The sequence below is a fragment of the Andrographis paniculata genome, unplaced genomic scaffold (genome assembly GCF_009805555.1).
Source record: "Andrographis paniculata isolate CXL003 unplaced genomic scaffold, ASM980555v1 Contig36END, whole genome shotgun sequence".
NCBI lineage: Eukaryota > Viridiplantae > Streptophyta > Magnoliopsida > Lamiales > Acanthaceae > Andrographis > Andrographis paniculata.
The window spans coordinates 2,238,251-2,257,601 of record NW_026137569.1 but is presented as its reverse complement, the minus strand read 5'-3'; the positions used below and the strand labels follow the sequence as shown (position 1 = coordinate 2,257,601).

General features: G+C 38.9%; 5 protein-coding genes across 5 annotated transcripts; 1 reads left to right on the top strand and 4 right to left on the bottom strand.

Moving 5' to 3' along the window:
- Positions 1–1,446: 1,446 nt before the first annotated feature.
- On the top strand, positions 1,447–3,329 carry LOC127249863 (uncharacterized). The gene is made up of 2 exons (XM_051272907.1): positions 1,447–1,902; positions 2,047–3,329. Exon 2 carries the CDS (start codon positions 2,066–2,068, stop codon positions 3,116–3,118), a length of 1,053 nt encoding a protein of 350 aa, XP_051128864.1. The 5' UTR covers positions 1,447–1,902; positions 2,047–2,065; the 3' UTR covers positions 3,119–3,329.
- Positions 3,330–4,620: 1,291 nt separating this feature from the next.
- LOC127249702 (uncharacterized) lies at positions 4,621–6,280 on the bottom strand. Its single transcript, XM_051272633.1, has 5 exons — positions 6,263–6,280; positions 5,951–6,093; positions 5,673–5,829; positions 5,354–5,558; positions 4,621–5,264 (listed from the first exon to the last, which is right to left on the bottom strand). Exons 1-5 carry the CDS (start codon positions 6,278–6,280, stop codon positions 4,789–4,791), a joined length of 999 nt encoding a protein of 332 aa, XP_051128590.1. The 3' UTR covers positions 4,621–4,788.
- Positions 6,281–6,817: 537 nt separating this feature from the next.
- On the bottom strand, positions 6,818–7,915 carry LOC127249656 (PRA1 family protein G2). The gene has a single exon (XM_051272578.1). The coding sequence runs from the start codon at positions 7,719–7,721 to the stop codon at positions 7,098–7,100; it is 624 nt and encodes a 207-aa protein (XP_051128535.1). The 5' UTR covers positions 7,722–7,915; the 3' UTR covers positions 6,818–7,097.
- Positions 7,916–8,200: 285 nt separating this feature from the next.
- Positions 8,201–12,630, bottom strand: LOC127249655 (uncharacterized protein At4g26450-like). The gene is made up of 5 exons (XM_051272577.1): positions 12,220–12,630; positions 9,879–11,913; positions 9,588–9,777; positions 9,210–9,264; positions 8,201–8,632 (listed from the first exon to the last, which is right to left on the bottom strand). The coding sequence occupies exons 2-5, from the start codon at positions 11,771–11,773 to the stop codon at positions 8,580–8,582; spliced, it is 2,193 nt and encodes a 730-aa protein (XP_051128534.1). The 5' UTR covers positions 11,774–11,913; positions 12,220–12,630; the 3' UTR covers positions 8,201–8,579.
- Positions 12,631–14,438: 1,808 nt separating this feature from the next.
- On the bottom strand, positions 14,439–19,078 carry LOC127249757 (receptor-like protein kinase BRI1-like 3). The gene is made up of 2 exons (XM_051272730.1): positions 18,438–19,078; positions 14,439–18,348 (listed from the first exon to the last, which is right to left on the bottom strand). Exon 2 carries the CDS (start codon positions 18,277–18,279, stop codon positions 14,629–14,631), a length of 3,651 nt encoding a protein of 1,216 aa, XP_051128687.1. The 5' UTR covers positions 18,280–18,348; positions 18,438–19,078; the 3' UTR covers positions 14,439–14,628.
- Positions 19,079–19,351: the final 273 nt, after the last annotated feature.

The following is a 19,351-nucleotide window of genomic DNA, read 5'->3' as shown; positions in this document are numbered from 1 at the left end:
TTTAATTTATTAATTGATTAATACTACCACCCCTTCATTTTATCAAACCAAGTAAATGATAAATCTACAGTTCAAATCCCATTTTAAATGTAATATTTTATGATTAAATAATTGTTTGATTTATATAAATAGATAATAATATAATATTTTTATACTAAAATTTATATTTACTGTAATATAAAAAATAAAATGTAAAAGCTTAATTTGATGTGAATGAAATAAAATCATCACTCTCAATCAAATCACATGTATAATATCAATACTATAATTTTAAAAAGCCTTGCCTGCCTTAGACCCATCAAATTAAAATAAAAATATTAAACATATGTTTTTTGTAAAAAAATATTGAATAAGCAAATATAAATCCATATATATATTGTACACAACACATTGTAAATGCATATATGAAATTAAAACAAAAAAATATATATATCAAATAATTTTTAATTATCTTTCATCAATATTTTCAATCCATTTTCACTTAAACAAAACAAAAACATTTATATATATATAATTAAAGATTTAAATATTTTGTATAATTATATATAATATAACTTTAAAACTTTATTAATTTAAATAACTCCAAACAAAATTTTCACCAACCCAATTACTAGCCACAATATTTTTACTTTTTACCAGCCCCATTAAAAACATGTCCGAGCTAGAATTATAAGCCCGTGTGCATATATATATATATATGTATGGTATGTATTATTTAATTGAAGGGAATTAAATAAGCCTCAACTTATAAGGTAAATGTAATGTGATTTTTATTTTTATTTTTATTTTTATTTTTTTACTCTTATAAGAAAAGGAAAAAAAATTGTTGGAAGTTATCCTAAAATCTCTGCTGTAAATCTGTAATACCTTATATAGCTATATTAGATAGATTTTTATTAATATATCCAAACAGAAACTCCAATAAACAATTCAAGATAAAAATAAATCATATATATTCACACATATATATATATATATAGATATATAATATCAAAATCAATTACTTAGATTTATATTTTTAGGATAAATGATTTGGAATCAAAATCTTCCAAATACTTCATAGGAAACCGAATTGAATATATATAGTAATAAATTTTCTAGGTTTGACGGAGATTTTTTTAAGGGGTGAAGTTTTGAAAATTTTCGATAATAATAAAAAATTAGTATTTGATTAGTAAACAAATAAAAAAAATAGTATTTAATACGATGTTTTTATTGAAAATTACTATTAATAATATTAATGGTACAAAAACTCCAAAAAAAAAAATAATAATAATATTAATAGGAAATATTAATTATGATGAAAATTAATAATGAAATTATTACTTTGGTGTGTTTGGTTAGAGATTTTTTTGGTGTACGTTTAATGTTAAATAAATAATATATATTTTTATAAAAAATTATAAAATTAAACAAATTTTTAGAAAAATATTTACAGAAGAAGAAGAAAGCATTAAAATAAAGAGAAAACGAAGGATATATGGTTATATGTTTACAGGCGAAAAAAACGGGAAGAAGAGAAGGGAGAGAGTCAATTTTTCAGTAGCAGTTATGAACTGACTCTTTGATTTTCTTCGTCAATCTCATCTCACCTCATCTCATCTCATCTCGATCGTTTTTGTTTTGGTTTTTGTTCCTTGTCGCGTGTTTTCATCGCTGATTTTCCGGTGGTTGATTTCTGCTTGATTTTGAATTCACGGTGGTGGAGGATCGGAGCTTGATTTTAACGGCGGAACTGATCGTGGATAGCGTTAATACTGACCCCAATTTGTGCATCAGAAATTTTATGGAGGGATTGATGATGGTGATGGCGTTTTCGTTTAAGATTAGGAAAGGGTTCGTATTCGTATGTTCTCCCAAATTCAAGCAGTAGATTTTGAGAACTTGCAGTTTTCGGCTCAGGTCAGTGCAATTTATGTTACGATGAAATTAGGGTTTCTTACTTTTGGGAATCTATGAATTCCGATTGTGATTGTGTTGTGTTTGTTTAATTGAGCAGTGATTTGTTTGGTTTTTAAATGATGCTTCGTTCTCTTTATGATTTAGTGAAACTTTTTGCGAATCGATGATGGTGATTGATGGTGGTTCTGGCGGGGGAGATGAGCTGAGGGCAAAAATGGAAATTGACGTAGAGAAAGAACAATCAGAAGCAATGGAGATGGAAATGGAGGTGAAGGTGAAGAAACAAAAGCTTTGTGATATTTGTTTTAAGGCTTTTAAGTCAGGTAAAGCTTTAGGAGGTCACCGGAGGGTTCACGGACGACGGCCGGATCCGTTAATCAGCAATCAGAGCCGATCGATCAAATTCAAGAACAAATCCGCCATTAATTCCGGCGGTTTTCCGGCGGAGGAGAGGCAGGTCTGTCAGGTATGCGGGAAGATCTTTCCATCGGTGAAGTCTTTGTCGGGGCACATGAGATTGCATCCGAATAGGCATTGGAGGGGTATAAACCCCCCATCGACGGCGAATTGCAGTTCGTCTTCTTCGTCTTCACTAGTCGACGGCGATCCGCCGCCGGAGGAGCTGAAGGACGAGACTCGCCGGACTTCAGTCTCCGGCGAGAAAATTGATTCGACAGCCTTACTGAGCTGGAATGTGAAGGCCAGGAGAGGCCGTAAGGCCATCCCTCCCGACGAGGACGATCTGCGCGCCGTCGACCTGCTGCTGAGATTGTCGGGTACGAAAAAGCTCTTCGCCATTGATGGAGCTTTTGAGGAGAGGTTCAGTTACAGGAAGGGGAAAGGTCTTGCGAGCTGTAGTCGAGATGAAAGCAGGCCTTTAATGGCGACAATGCAGAAGATGAAGATGAACAGGAGGAGTGAGAATGTTGAGAAATTGGTAATTGAAAATGGTAATAATGATTTCTTCCAGGGCAGCCATGAATCTCGTGACAGGTTGGGTGGGAATAGCTCATTGTTGTACAATTCCATGGACGAAAATGGGAGAGTTAATAATAATTATTCCAATGTGGAAGAAATCAAAGAGGAGAATGTTGGAAGAATGCTGGACTTCGATTTGAATGAGATCCCCACAGAAGATGAAGATGAAGATGAAGATGACGATGAAGATGACGATGAAGATGAAGATGAAGATGAAGCTTCTACAGCTGGTGCTTGAAGAATTAACTCAACTTTTTGTTGACTTAAGGTGCTTTTTTTCGATTTAATTTCTTGTTATTTGCCTTTTGTTCTTGACTAGATTTGCTTAGTATTAATTTTGCTCTTTCCTTTGGACGTGATTATGCATGTTTTAGTTGCTTCTTGAATTTCTTGCTTGTTCATATATTATGTTTTGAACTATATGCATAATCACAAGCTTCTTTACTTTAGTTGATGATTTTGTGTTTGGTAGATTTTAAATATAATTCAAATAATTGACTATTAACATATATATATTAGAGGCATGGTTTTGGAATTATAGATTATGGTAGAAATATTTACATGTTAAGTCTTATCTTAATTAGGTTGTTGAGAGATTTAGGGTTTTTGTTTATTTGAATTTCAAACTTATTTTTATCGGTTTAATTTTCTTGATAAAAAATTGTTATATTTAGTATATGGATTTTAAAAAATTCCTTCATATGAAACATATAGTTTTATTTAATTACAATTTAGCATGCATGGTTGCGCACGCGTGTATATATGGATTCCAAACATGCATTGCTAATTTGCTCATATAATATTTGAGATATAGCTTAAATTATAAATAATAGTCTCTCAGTCTTTTTTATTCGGGACCAACAACTATTGTCCTATTTTTTTTTTTTTTTAATACAAATTTTACATTTTTATCCTTCATTCATTTATTACTTTTAATCTCTACCATACAATTAAGGGCAAATTTGTCAATTTATAACAAAAAGACAATCACCTAAATTGGACTTTTAGTCAAAACATATCAATTTTATTATCTTCGTATAACTTTTATTTATTTTTTTTTAATTTATATATTTTTCAATATTATACTTAATTATAAATATGTTATCACTACCTACGTTACATAATTTATCTAGTATTTTTTTTTATTTTTTTATTTTTTATTTTAACTCATGTTCAACGTAAATTAACACAAACTTTGTGGAAAGAGATAATGTTATTTTTTAGCATTCTCTTGATTAAAGTGTAATTATATTAACCTCTTTATATTTGTATAAACATATTTGACCTTTTATTGTGGTATTATTTGTTTCATTTCAAAAGAAGCTTTTGAAGTTTTCTTTTTTTTTTTTTTAGTAAATTTAAAAATAATAGTATTTGGTAGTGAAAATATGTAATAATATATTTATAATATGAATAAAAATTAAAGAGTATTTTAATATTATTGTATATTTCGTTTACTAGAAAAAAGATTTAGTAAGTACTTTGAATGTGTATATATATTATTTTATGATAGTATGTATATATATATATTTCAGAAAAAGTAAAGAGAAAGATAATAAGTCAATGCAAATGAATTCAAATAAAAGATTGGGCCTTGATCTGTCCTTGTTATTTTGGGCTTCGTTCGTTCATGAATCCAGAACTTCTTGATCCAAGAATTTCGGGCCCAGTAACATTTATGGAGTATTTTTCGAAACAAAAATATATAACCAAAGCTTAAGAAAAAAACAATCCCAAATCTAAATTCAAATTATACATACAGAAATGACATGACTGCAGGGTCATCTAAAACATACAAACAAACACAGAATTATCTTACACAGAAGCAACCATTCGATCTCTACACAAACTTCTATATCCAAAACGAGGAACAAACAACCCCCAACATCAATTGTCCTAATCCTACAGCTAAGTCGGAGCAGGCTCCATCCGATTTCCCGACGATCCGGCTACGAACACGGCCACAACAACGACTGCCAACGACACAACCTGCACGACGAACCAAAATCCATACTTACAAACGCTAGCCCGCAATTCCATCGTTTCATCCGCAAAAGCAATGTCTTGGCAAGCGCTTTCCAATTTCTTCGCCACGTTTTCAAGCACCGCCGCACTTTTTTCGGCGTCCTTAAGTGTATCGACCATCTGCATCTGCTCCGAAGCAAAAGCCTTGTGTTCTTTCAGAACTGTAATCCCTTTCACAGTCGCCATCCTCAGCTGCTGAATCGTTCTTGTTATTACCATATTCTCCACCTCAGCCTCGATTTTTTGTTTATAATGGCCCTCGAGCTCTGTTTCTACATTTATGTTTCGTTCTTCTATAGCATCGACGAATTCTGTGTTCACGTATGTATCTTTGCTGATATCCTTAAACTTCAACAGCTCTGCATAGATTAGATCAACAACAGTCAATAATCATTCCCACAAGATTGATTATACGATAAATGGTTTCGCAATCGAATCATGAACCAACCATTTTCTAATTCTTCTTGCGCCGAATGGAGTTCAAAGATGGATTCAGCTAGAACATCTCGATCTCTTTCATCTTTCACCTGTGATGATGAGCTGGCGACAAAATCTTCCAAGGACAAGCATTTGTAATCTCCCTCTCCATTGCTGGCTCTGCAATTCTCTTCGTAGTCCTTTAGGCTTTCATTCAGTACTCCATTATAAGATCTCTGCAAAAAATACCATGTTGCAACATTGCAAGTTAGATTTCATGATGGAATGAGAGTTTTTCGTCTCGATTCCGACCTGCTCTGCTCTAGCCTTCTCAGTGGTTTGAATCTGACCTTTTCTCCTTCTTCGCCGGCTACCGTCGAAGGCTTGCTGCTACTCCAATCTCCGACGAATGATGGAGGCGAATTGAACCACGAATCATCAAGCAGATCAAGGTAATTGAAACTTCTACCATTAACATCTATTAGAGAGACAGAATCGCGTGTTTTTCTTTCTCAGTCTATATACCATCTCTGGATCCTTCTCCAAATTGCGGTTCAGTTTCCATAACCTCAGAAAACTGTTCATTGCTTTCGATATTTTGCCCAATTATTCCAGACTAGAGAATCACCGCGATTCCTCGATCATTACGGAACAGAATTCTTTTGTAACCAACTCATGCGCCGGAAATTCGGCTTCAAAATTCATATGGTGGGCAAAATACTTAGGATCCCCAACGTCAGAAAATCTTAGGTCAAAATCGAGAACAAAAACCTATGGTTCCAGCTCATGGAAAATTCTCAAATCGAAATATACTAGCGAGAAGAACTGAATTCCGAGGAATCAACTCGGGATTAATTTCAGTTCCTTGGAAACAAAATATGCGGATAAAAATGAAATAAACTGGGCGGGGAACAACTGGAGAAGGAATTGATAGGCGTACCTGAGGATCAGGATCCATTAATGGAAGTCCAACTCGATTTGGGAATGGAATCAGAAGGAAAGAAACCCTACAACGGTTTAAAGATTTGATATTTGATATAGCAGTAAAAAAACATACATTTTTATATAGTAAAGGGAAAAAGATACTATTTTATTCCTCTTAAATTTTTTATTGGTTTCAAAAGGTGGCATAATAATTAATAATTAGTGATGTGAAATTAATAATAATATTTTTTTAGGAATAAAAATAAATAAAATTGGTGTGTAAATTTAAATAGATTGGTATTATCTAAAGAAAATTATATTGGTACGAGGTGTTAATAAATGTTTTCCTCAGCCTTTCATCCCTTCATCTTCCCCAAAAGAAGATACCCTTTGGTGTAATGTTATTTCAATGCTTCTTCAATGTTACTGTCATTTCTTTCAAATACCATTACTAATAAAATGTGTCTCAAATAAAGCAGTTGGATCATTGTGATATTGTGTCAACATTATTTAAAAATTAAAATTTGACAACAACAACGTGATCTCAAAATATTCCTTAAACCTCATAATTGATATGGTCGTTTGCTGTCAGGTCTCAGAATTTGCAGACCCAAAAAAAAAAGAAAAAGAAAAGAGAAAAAGCACTCATCAGAATTGATCAGATCCATCATCAAGAATTCAAAATCGGACATGACTAACTAATATTGTTCGTAACGAAATCACAACCATACAATTGCTAGCTGCAAGAATTCAATTCATGGCCCAATGAGACAAAGTTCAAAGTTCAAATGCAAATTCAAATTCAAATTCGAAAAAATGAAATGAAGAGATGATGATTCATCATGTGCTGGTTACAACGGCGGATTGAAGGGCGGTGCGCCGCCGCGAGAGGGCGGAGCGGTCACAATCAAGCCATTGGAAACGGCGTCGTTCTCGTCGAGGAAAAGGCCGTCGGGATTTCTCAAGACGGCGTGGAGGACGGAGATCAGAAACCCGGCGGCCACGCCAGCGGAGAGGCTGTTCAATGGGCCGGTGATCCAGAGGGCGCCGGCGGTGACCGCAACTAGGCCGCCGATCACCGCCCAATCGCTGACGTGGCGGCCCCAGATCAGGAGCGGATCTTCCCGGAAAAAATAGAAGATCAGCCAGAGGAAGAACACCAGCCCGATCAGGACCAGCGCCGCCGGCGAGCTCAGGAGGGCCGCCGCCGCGCACGCCGTGATGATTATCGAGTAATTCACCGAGAAGTAGCCGGCGTTCCGCCGGAATCGGAGGGATGCCTCCGCGACGGATTTGGGGAAATCGAGGGCGGCGGTGGTGGCGAGGAATTCCGGCCAGGGGCGGCAGCGGGACAGGCAGGCGGAGAGGTTCTGACCGGATCTGGAGATGGCGTCCATTCCGGTGATCGGAATCGTGGTGTACGTCGCAGCGGCGGCGCCGGCGGCGGCGGAGGAAGACGAGGAGGACGGGGGCATTTTGGGAATTGGGGGGTGAGTTTGACTTTCGGAGAACTTGGTCAAACTCCGACAATGGCTTTGGCTTCGGCGTCGTAATCGCTGCCCCTCAGATATGTTGGCGGAGGGGCGGTAATCGTCTGCGTTGAGGTGCACCGGAGAAATATCAGGAACCAATGGCTGTTCTCCGTCGGGAGCCCTGATTGGCGGTCCGATTCAGCGAATTTCTATTGCCCCAAAAGCTAAGTAGTAAATGATAGCCACTACGGAAGGAATAATTATTATAAAATTTGTTAATTGTAAGGCTCTTATTGCATACAAAACGTTACTTCCATATTTAAAATACTTTACATTACAGCAATTATAGAATCAAAATATTTTTGTAATCTTGTGACCGTAAAATTATGTATTCAAATCTAATCTACTAAAAACGAACTCGAGTATTATCGCCGCAACCAAGCAGCCCGCCTATTCCCATAAATGATCGGATTAAAAGCAACTCCAAGAATTGCCCTGTTTCTTGCATTTGAGAAATTTCAGCAATCAAACTGCATATATCCGTTAAAAATTAAGAGTTCTGCAAGCCATTCAGGCTTCAGCTCCACAATTTTTACCTATAACATGCTAATTGAAGTCGAAGATCAATATCGGGTAATAAGACGCGATCTCCGACTGAAATGGCTACTCAAATATAATAATAGAACAAGGTGTGATGGCAGGCGGATAGATCTACGCTTAACATTGCATATCATGATTGCAACAGCAACTCGACTCAAATAAACAAGCCTTTGAACAGTAATAAACAGGCAAAAGAAATTATTAAACATGTCAGCGCAGCTACCCAGATGTGAAATTACTTGAAATGATTCCACAATGTGCTCAAAATGGCTTCCCATAGTCCTGTGTCGGTTGCTCCCAATGCCCCAAAAGACCTATAACAAATGAATAAAAATATACAATGTGAAAATTGTGCACAAAACAAACATTGATAATGATCACATTTGGTGATTTATTGAGGATGTGAACATTGCTGTCTCGCGCTTAGAATATCCACCTCAGAAATACAATCTTCACTGAGAATCGAAACCAGGTTCTTAAAAATAAGAATACTCAAAAGGATGCAGGGACAGTGAAACATAAGTCACTTGTTAGTTTTGCTTGTTCAAAAGTAGCATAGAGTAGCAACAGCATGTTAAAGTTTAAAGATATCAAAATCATTTTCTAGGGGTTAGTTGCATGTTTGTAAAATGAATGGGGGAGAAAGAATCAGGATAAGGAGTCTGCTCTGCCAAATAGGTATAAGATAATTCAAGAAAATTTCAAAAAAGTAGCAAAATTTTAACCCCCTAGAGTAATAGTCTATAACCTTTCTTCTTCAGTTAATTTTCATATATTATACATGGGAAACATGTATTTTGTTTTAATTGGCATGCCAAAAACTTCTTTACCAGTTTCCTCGAATAAAAGAAGGCAAGTAAAGCAAATACAAAATATTAAGGATAGTCATACTTATTGGTATTTCACCAAGGGACATGTAAATTGAGTCATCATCAGCAAGCATACCCTGCAGTCAATGGAGAATGGTTGAATAAATATGTAGGAAGTGGAGAAAGAGTTCTGTACTTCATTGTGTATTAATTAAAGAGAAAAGAAAAATTAAATATCTGTAGTAAATTGCAATAAACACATTAAAAGGATGTCTTGCAGATTATGTGCTCAAGGTCGACAAAATTCAAGAGCTAATTAGAGGTATCAACAATGACTTGTATTTACGATTAATCAAGTACACAATGCAGCTCTGTCAATCGGAGGAAAAGAGTCTTCTGTTCAATTCAATACATAAAGACACAAAATAAGGAAAGCTATCAGCGAAATTTTTTATTGTACCTCAGTGTTAGAAAGGCCCATAGGATTGTTCAAAGAATTCAAGTCTGTATGAACAGAAGTACAGGTTGGGCTCCCATTTGCAAGTAGCTCAGATATCATCAACCCATACCCATCCTGAACATCTGGAATTGCATTTGCATTATGTACATTATTCGAAAATCCATCCAGGTCAGCAAATACCACATCTCCCCTGTAAGTGAATTATATGATGATTAACAAAAAATTGCATAAAATAAGTATGAAATAAACATTACATAATGGAAATTTGTGTCGGTCTCAACATAAACTAACCTTCTCTCAGGATTACTGAAAGCCTTGTTTTCTTGTGCAGAATCACTATCCAAATCAATAACTTCAATATCATTGGCCCCAACACTGTGTTTATTATCTTTATTCGGCGAGCAATTATTACTCATCGATAAATCAATGCCAACAGAGGATCCTACTTTTCCTGCTTGAGTTACTGATGGAAATAAAAACATAGTTTCAGTATCTCGCTGCTCAGTAACATCACTAGTTCCATCTAGATTCAGATCACAAGTCTTAAATGAACCCGGAAACAGCTGTTTCTCTTCCATGAATTCACCTGGCTCAGCTTGCCCTCTTGGAAACATTGAGTTATCCAAACTTTTCTGATCAGGAGATAGGTTGCAATGAGCACTCTGTAAAGTTTTTGCATCTTGTACACATGACTGTTCTTCAGTAGAGCTATATACCAGTAGAGAGCCGTCAGATTCAGCATCCGGGGTAGGAAACCATTGTCTAAACTTTTTGAAATCCTTCTTATCATCAGAGTCAAAATCTACAGCCCGCTTTCCATCTCTCTCCATAAACATGGGATTGGACCTTTGAAGTTCAGATAACTGCTCCTCTGGTTCTTCCTCTTTACATTGAAGAATTTCAACTGATGATCCAGACCTCAAGCACAATCCAGGATTCAGATTTTTGGAAATATCAAGTTCTTTAGCTGTAGGCAGAGAATTTACCATATCAGATTGAATTGGTTTGAGTTCTTGGTTTTCTTGAGATGAAGCATTACCTCTGGAACTGCCAATATCATTATCCAAGGTCCGTGTCTCAGAGCTTTCTGAAAGTTCTTTCTTTGATGCATTCACTTCTACGATCACAGGATCCAGACCACCCTTGGATCCCTTGTTCATCAATGAAGATCGAGTTTTAGTGGGAACATTTACAAATTTGCAGCGCTTGACTAAATCATTATGGTCCTCCCTAACTGAAATATCATCCCTTGAAGAAGACTGGACCTCCTTAGACATTTCATCCTTTTGATTCAAAGCATCATTGTTTCCTTTTTCATCAACAGACTCTGCAGCATCCTTAAACTTATCAGCATCATCAGGCTTTTTGGGGCATTCTCCTTCTGTACCCGACAGTAGAACCTTCTCTTTGCTCAAAGTAGAGTTATTTGCATCTGCATTCTCCACTAAACCACATTTTTCTGTAGCAGGTGCCGTATGAACTTCACTCACAACTTCTTTGGTTACTTCACAAGGAGATAAATTCTGCACCTGAGAATTATCATCCTTTTCTACAAGCTGATCACCATTATGTCCAACCGAAGCATCACTGTCAACTTCTTTCCCAGGGGAAGCCCTGCTCTTCTCCGCCCATGATTCACTTCGACCAGATTCTTTGTTCGTCTCTGTCATGTAATTTTTAAATAAACCAGCTCTTCTCCTTACTCTACCTGAGTTTCTTGAATCCAGTAAAGAGTACTCATCAGAGTACTTTCTCCTACCTAGTCCTACTTCTATAGCAGCATTTCCTAAACGAGAATGAACAGAGGCCCGGCCATTTGCAGGACTTTGTATTCTATCCGCTTGCTGTTGCCTAAATTCCTGAAAATTGCCCTCCTGGTTCTTCAAGGCTTCACTCGGCCACTTCCCTGAAAGTGCACTCGGAGGAAGCACCCCTCTAGAAACCAAATACTCAGCAGCCAGCTTACCAGCTTCCTTGAAAACATCAACCTCTTGTGGTGGCTGAAGGTGCTTTGGACGACCAGCACGTCCATAACCATCACGACCATAGGCCCTATTCTCAGCACCGTACATCCGAGGACCTCTCACTGAACTTTCTGGAGAAATTCGGGCGGCAGCCACTCCTCCAATTCCTATGGAATTTGATCTGTACATGTTCCCTGGTCCGTTTCGGTGCTTTGTATGCATTTTTCTCCAAATATATGAATACTTATACTGTGATGTGGGTAAAAACAGTTGGATTAGCAACCAACAAGTGTACTAACAAGTTACCTATATTTCACCAGATCATCATATGCATCAGCCTGCTGAATCTCCAAAAAATGAGCCTGCATTTAGATCTCCAATAATCATAAACTTTCATAACAAAAACTACAATAGTAATGATAAACACAACACACACTTCCCTCTGTTCTGAAAAAACAATGCAATCAGATAATTTCCCAACATACGTGCTAAATTCTTATAAAGGATTTCTTACCAAAAACCTTAAAACACCACACATAACAAAATCTCATATATATGTTCTTCAAAGCATGGCCTTTCAGATAAATCAGTTAGCAGATCTGGCGACTCGTTCACTAGAAAAAAAAAAAAAAAAAAAATTGATATTCAGCTCAGCAGCGGGGGTTTACCTCATCGAATTAGGGCTGTAGCTGAGACCTGAATTTTAGGGTTTCAGGTTTTCAGATCCAGTTCTCTTATCTGTCATCGTCAATTCAATTGCAACATGCTCGAATCGTCCTTCCACACAAGCTACTCAAAAGCAGGAGCGAATTCATTGCCCAGCCAAGATAACGACAGTAATCTGTGGTTTTATTACGCTAATCCAGACAAGTTCCGAAATCAATTGAAGTCTGATTACACAGAAAACCCGTCCTCGTAATTTTCAAGAAATAAGAACGGATTTGTGTCACTTTTAAGTTCCGACTTTCCTCCTGCTTGTTCTCGTTCTTCTTCTTCCTTCCGTCGTTTTGTGCAGGTGAGAGAGCAGATTGTATCGATTGCTTTGAGGGAAACGCATGCCTTGCGTGGCTACTGCTGACCGACCCGCTGTTAGATCAACTTTTTTTTTATAAAAAAAATATATATATTTATTAATTAATTTTTAGCAACAAACAAATGATTAATTACACATGAAAGATTGTAGATAAACCAATAGATATTTAAAAAACATATATATTATTATTTAAAATATCATATTAAAATTTTTTTAATTTAAAATGTAATATTCTCAAAATTTTAAACTCGAATTTGAACATTAAGGGTGTGTTTGTTTTAGGGTTTGGATTTTGAATTGGGATTTGAATAGTAAAAATTTTGAATTTGAATAGTTGTATGATATGATATAAATAGGTGTTGATGTGATGTTTTGAATGTAAAATTGATTTTTACTATAATATAAAAAATAAAAATTAGGCGTTTGATTTGATGTTTTTGGAGAAAAAAATAAGATGAATAGTGAAAATAAAATCCAATTTCCCAAACAAACACACATAAACAAATGTTACTATAATGGATTTTATTTTGGTTATATATTTGAGTGTGTTTGTTTGGGGGATTGGATTGGATTTACACTGTTCATCCAATTTTTTCCCCAAAAATATCAAATCAAACACCTATTTTTTATTTTTTATATTATACTAAAAATTAATTTTACATTCAAAACATCACATCAACTCCTATTTATATCACATTATACAACTATTCAAATTTAAAATTTTTACTATTCAAATCTCAACTCAAAATTCAAACTTCCAAACAAACACACCCTTCTTATAAATACGTTTGTCTACTTTAAAAATTATATAATTAATAAATAATTAAAAAAAATTATATTAGTAAAAATAATTATAATTTAATTAAAATAAAATATATATATATATATATATAAATTAGGACTTTTAAACTATAATTAGAGTGGATAATTATATTTAGACAAATTAAATAAAAGGGAAGACGGAGTAATAGGTGTATACCAATATATTTTAAAATACAATTACTTATTTTTAAAGAAAATTATAAAAATTGGATGGTAATTAAAAAAAATCAAATCTTAAATATTTGAATATTATTTAAATTAATAATGTTTCTAAAAAAATTCAATTTTTTTTAATTTATACATAGTTTTATTTTTTTTAAATAGTAATTTGTAAGAAAAACTATTAATTATAGAAAATATATAATTTTAAGATGAAATTTTTAATTGATAGTATAATACCAAATCTAAAAGTAAATAACATACAGGTTGTAGTTGTCTGTGAAATTTACATTTTGAATAATAACATTTTTTATTGAAATAATTAATTTGATAGGATATAAATATATATATTAATATAATATTAAAAATTAAAATTAACTTTTATTAAAATATTATACATAAAAAATTAATATTTAATTTAATATTTTCAAGATAAATCTTTTTTACATAGTTAGAATAATAATTAGGTATGTGATTTGTGAAATTTGTTGAAAAAAACTCTTTGGCCCAAAGTTAGTTTTACCAACTGTTAGTTCAGATGATATCTCGAGCTGCGACTATTATTATAAATTCATAAGTAACTTTTTCAGCAAATTTTATGAGACTGTTTCTTTTACTATTTTATCTAATAAATATTTAAATATATTCTAACAATAATAATATTTTAAATATAAAACTATTTTAATAAAATAAAAATAATAGTAGGAACATCAATAACGTACCATAAAACACAGCCGAAGTCCCGTAAGGATGGCCCGGTGGTATGAGATTCGACGTGGGACTGTGAGGTCATGAGTTTGTCTGTCGGGTCGGAGTTTACCAATGCCCACTTTCGGATAACGGTAAAAAAAAATTTATAACACAGCCAAAAAAATACGATCGATCATCATCATCATCATCAAATCCTAATCCGCGTGTCTTAATTCCAGCCAAATGAGTATATAGAGATTATTTACAGTAAGTAGCAATGCCCAAAATGTGTAAGAACCAGACACAAATATCGTCCATCGTCGTCTATCTCTCATCTACATACATATATAGATATATATATATATGTATCTATCTACGTCTCCCTTTCATTGGACTCGTCGATCACAGCATTCTTCACCAATATCCCTTCCAATATATCGCCCTCCGACTCCGTCTGCAGCTCCTTAAACTTAGCCATCACCTGAATCATCGTCGGCCGCCGGAACGGTTTGTCGTCGAGGCATTCGAACGCGATCTTCAGGTAATGGTAAAGCTCGGCGTCCCCCGACAGGCTCGTAATCAGCTCCGAATCCAATATCTCGTGGCTCCGCTTCTCCTTCTGCAGCTGCTTTGCCCACCCGACGAGGTTATTGTCGTCGCCAAACTCTGCCGTGTCGATCGGTCTCTTCCCAGAGATCAGCTCCAGGAGCACCACTCCGTAGCTGTACACGTCGCCTTTCGTCGTGCACCGGAAGCTCTGGTAGTACTCCGGCGGGACGTACCCGGGAGTCCCCGCCAGCGTGCTCACGCTCAAATGCGTGTCGAGCGCGTTCACGAGCCTTGCCATTCCGAAATCCGAGACCTTCGCCTCGAAGCATTCGTCGAGAAGTACGTTGCTCGACTTCATGTCGCGGTGGATTATGTGCGGAATGCAGCTGTGGTGTAGGAAGGCCAGCCCCCGGGCGGATCCGATCGCAATTTTCTTCCGAGCCGCCCAATCGAGCCTAACGCCGCCGATCTTTTCGCGATCGTGCAGCACAGCCTCGAGGCTTCCCCATTTCATGTACTCGTAGACAAGAAGTCGTTCGTCGCCGATCCGGCAGTAACCCAATAACGGGACGAGGTTACGGTGCTTGATTTTTCCTATCGTCTCCATCTCCGCCATGAATTCCCGGTCACCTTGCCCCGTCACGTGGATCAGCTTCTTTATCGCGACGACGCTGCCGTCCCGAAGCTGCGCTTTGTAGACGTCGCCGAACCCTCCTGACCCGATCAAACTATCAGCACTGAACCCGTTGGTCGCTTCGAGTAAGTGCGCGAACGTCAGCTTCCGCAACGGCTTCTCGAACGTCGCCACGTTGATGCTGAGCGGCTCGGGAACGCTCGACAGCTTCCAGCTGCTGCTGCCGGAGGTCGGGAGGCTCTCGATGTACTTCTCGCGCTTCTCTTCCGTCTTCTGAATCCGTTTCGCACGGTATAGAGCGTAAAGAAGCAAGAATATGCAAACGACGGACGCGACGATCCCGATCACCATCCCTAAAGCCATACTTTCCCTCTGGCCGTGGTTGGACGAGTTCGACGCGCGGTGGATGTTTCTCGAGCTACACGGCGGCAACGGGACACCGCAGAGCCCGGAATTGTTGGCGTATCTCGACGCAGGAAACGTCGTCAGCTGTCCGCCGGAAGGAATGGATCCCGACAGATTGTTGTTCGAAACATCGAGATCGCTGAGGAACGACAGGCCGACTAATGACCCCGGGACGAGCCCACGAAGCTTGTTGTGCGACAAATCGAGCACCCCGACCGTCCTCAGCCCTCCGAAGCTGTCGGGAATCTCGCCGGTTATCTCGTTGTGCCCTAAATTGAGAACCTGCACATAATTCATGGATCCTAAGCTATCCGGAATCGCCCCCGACAAACGATTGTACGACAAATCGAGGTAGATCATGCTGCCGTTGCCGGAAAAGGTGTAAACCGTTAATCCGGTGTAGATTCTCGTCGATGGGCACGAGTGAACCATCGGAAAATTCGCCAGCCTTTCAGTGCGAATCCCTTCGAACTCGACGAGTCCACCGGCACCTCTGCATTCCGTCCCGCCTTCGTTCCTCACAAATGCAAACTGTTTACCCGACACCGGCCCCGGAACTATATGGCCGGTCGACGCAGCAAGCTCCCGAGGAATCGAACCCGTCAGCTCGTTGCTGTTCAAATCTAACCATATCAGGCTTCGACACTCGCCTATTCCCGCCGGAATCGGTCCGCTCAACGAATTGTTTCCCAGCTGGAGGATCGCGAGGTTGACGAGATTCCCGATCTCTGCCGGGAGTCCTCCGGATATCCGATTGCTTGACAGCGATACCCATATCAGATTCGTGCAATTGACGATCGACTTCGGCAGAGTCCCAGTGATCTGATTATTGTTAAGAATCAGCATCTGCAGGTTACCGCCATTGATGCAGATGCCCTCCGGAATGTCGCCGGTCAGCCTGTTCGCCCACATGACCACGTCTGAGAGCTCCGGCAGGTTCCATATCTCTGGCGGGATTGAACCAATTAAGTCATTGAAGCTGAGATCGATTGTCCGCAAGTTCCTACACAGCCCGAGCTCCGACGGCACCGATCCTGAGAGATAATTGTTAGCCAACAGAAGCTTTTCAAGCTTCGAATTCAACGTTTTTGTGCAAAATTCCGTAGGTACATTCCCGGTCATCACATTCGAGCTAAGGTCGAGAACCCGAAGCTCCGTGCAGTTCGTCAATGAGCGCGGAACGGGACCGGTTATATTGTTGAACGCGACGGAGATATACTCGAGTCTCGTAAGGGAGCTCACAACGGTGTCGAGGAAACTCCCCGAGAGCTGATTATCGCCTAGGCGTAAACTCGAGAGCGACGAACAAGAGACGAAGTTCGACGGAAGTTCGCCGACCAATTCATTGTCGGAAAGATCCAATTCCTCGACCGTCCGGCAAATCCCTCCCAACTCAACCGGAATCTTGCCGGAAAACTTGTTATGCGCCAATGCCAACCGCCGCAAACTCAATCTCCCTAACAACTCCCCCGGAATCGACAACCGAATCGCATTGTGACTAATGTCTAGAGTTTCGAGTCTCCGGCAATTCGACAAGCTCGCCGGAAAAGCCGTTGCTGAAAGCTCATTTCCGGACAGATTAAGCACGGTGAGGTTCCGGCAGACACCGAAATCGAAATCGTGGATATCGCCGGTGAAGTTATTGCCGGAAAGATCGAGAACTGTCAAAGACGCCAATGCATTTGATACGAATGCCGCCGGGACGGCGCCGGAGAAGTCGTTCCGGGAGAGGTCGAGCACCGCCAGGCTCCGGCAGGAGGAGAGGGAGCCGGAGAGCTTTCCGGCGAGTTTATTGCCGGAGACGTTGAGCAGATTCAAATTGTTACAATTGGAGAGGAGGGAAGTCAACAGAGCCGAATCTGCAATCTTGTTTTCCGACAGGTCGAGTTGGGACAGAGAAGCCCCGATTTTGAGATCGACACGTGGCAGGGCGTTGCCGGAGAGATTCAAATGGACAAGTCTGCTGCAAGAGGTCGACAAGGCGCCGGCGGCGAGTGGCTGGGAGAAACTGTTGCCGGACAAATCCAGGTGCTGGAAGCTGCAAGAATCGCCGGTCGTCGAGGATAGGTTTCCGGCGAAGGAATTTCCAGCGAGGAGGACGGTGGTCAGACTTTTGAGGGCCATGAGATCGGAGAGGTCGAGATTGCCTGAAAGCCCAGCATTTGACAGATCAAGTTTGGCGACGGCGCTGCCGCCGGAGCAAGAAACGCCGGCCCAGGAACAGGGGGAGGAAGACGACGGAATCCAGCTGCGTAAGAAGCCGTCGGGATCGGAATCAATGGAGGAACGTTTGAAGGCTAACAAAGCGGCGGCTTCAGGTTGGGGGGAATTGATTCGAGCAGAGAGGTCCGGGAAACAAATGCCCATCAAAAGCATTGCGACGAAGGCCGTTTTTTGGACAACCTTAAACACGCCGAACCGTGCACTGTCCATCATTTCTGCTGTGCGAACTGCATAAGATCGAGATTGTTCTGGATTTCGGGCCCGATTTCTTCAGCATAAATCCTATTCACCGAAAGCAAATCAAGAAATTGGAAACACCAACAAACAAAGAAAAACATCCCAAAAAATAAAATTAAAAGTCACAATCGTACCCTTTTAAGGACTCCACGGTGAGGGTGAGGGTAGAGGGTGGAGGAGCAAGAAACAAGACAGGGACAAAGAGAGAGAGAGAGAGGCAGACCAGACCAAGAACCAGGTGGGTGTCGTCTTATGTTGTTTCCGTAGGTACAAGACTACTGTACTGTTCTCCCCTCCTGTCTTCTATCAAGTCTACAGAAACTCATCGGAGCTGAATTAACCACCGCCGGCGCCACCACCACCGGAGGCTGAGGTGTCGAGTTGTACAAGAGGAAAAGGTTTTGCCTTCAGCCTTTCTTGGCTTTTGGGTACGATGTTCAGAATTGTCGGCTATCACAGACAATTTGTGATGCCCTCCAATATATTATATATATATATTCACATCTATATATATATCTAGAGAGAGAGATATAGAGATATATATCCAGACCCTCCTCAATCACAAAATCCCACACCATTAAAATTCAATTCCCCCAATTCCAGCAAAACCCTACTCATTCTCAGGTGACTCAATCTCAAAGAAAACCCAAAAAACAAGAACGAAAACGAAAACCCAGACCAGACCCACTTTGCAGACAAGACTGTATTGTGTTGTGTGCACCAGAAATCGATTAAAGAAAAGCTAAAAAGATGAACCCCCCAAAAAAAAAACAATCTTTAATGACAATGAGCACAAAATTGGGGGTGCGAGGGGTCCAGTCAAACTTGGGATTTGATTCCCCCACCCCACCCCACCCCTACCTCCCCGCCCTTCACTAGGGTTAGGGGCCACTTTTTCCTTTCTTTTCTTTACGGGGGTTACGGGGCATCGACGCCTTTCCTTTACGTGATGGATCAAAGTGATTGTTTTCCTTCTTGAGGATATTTTCAACGCTATTATGTTAGTTGTTGATTTTCTTTTTTTATTTTCTTGCAAAAGTAAGGAAAA

Coding starts and splice junctions, on each gene's coding strand:
- LOC127249655 (XM_051272577.1), bottom strand. CDS start 11,773: ATGCATACAAAGCACCGAAACGGACCAGGGAACATGTACAGATCAAAT. Junction 9,778..9,878: donor TTCAGTAATCCTGAGAGAAG/GTTAGTTTATGT, acceptor ATTCACTTACAG/GGGAGATGTGGTATTTGCTG. Junction 9,265..9,587: donor TGGGCCTTTCTAACACTGAG/GTACAATAAAAA, acceptor CATTGACTGCAG/GGTATGCTTGCTGATGATGA.
- LOC127249656 (XM_051272578.1), bottom strand. CDS start 7,721: ATGCCCCCGTCCTCCTCGTCTTCCTCCGCCGCCGCCGGCGCCGCCGCT.
- LOC127249863 (XM_051272907.1), top strand. CDS start 2,066: ATGATGGTGATTGATGGTGGTTCTGGCGGGGGAGATGAGCTGAGGGCA.
- LOC127249702 (XM_051272633.1), bottom strand. Junction 5,559..5,672: donor CCGGCGAAGAAGGAGAAAAG/GTCAGATTCAAA, acceptor TATTTTTTGCAG/AGATCTTATAATGGAGTACT. Junction 5,265..5,353: donor GCAAGAAGAATTAGAAAATG/GTTGGTTCATGA, acceptor TAATCTATGCAG/AGCTGTTGAAGTTTAAGGAT.
- LOC127249757 (XM_051272730.1), bottom strand. CDS start 18,279: ATGATGGACAGTGCACGGTTCGGCGTGTTTAAGGTTGTCCAAAAAACG.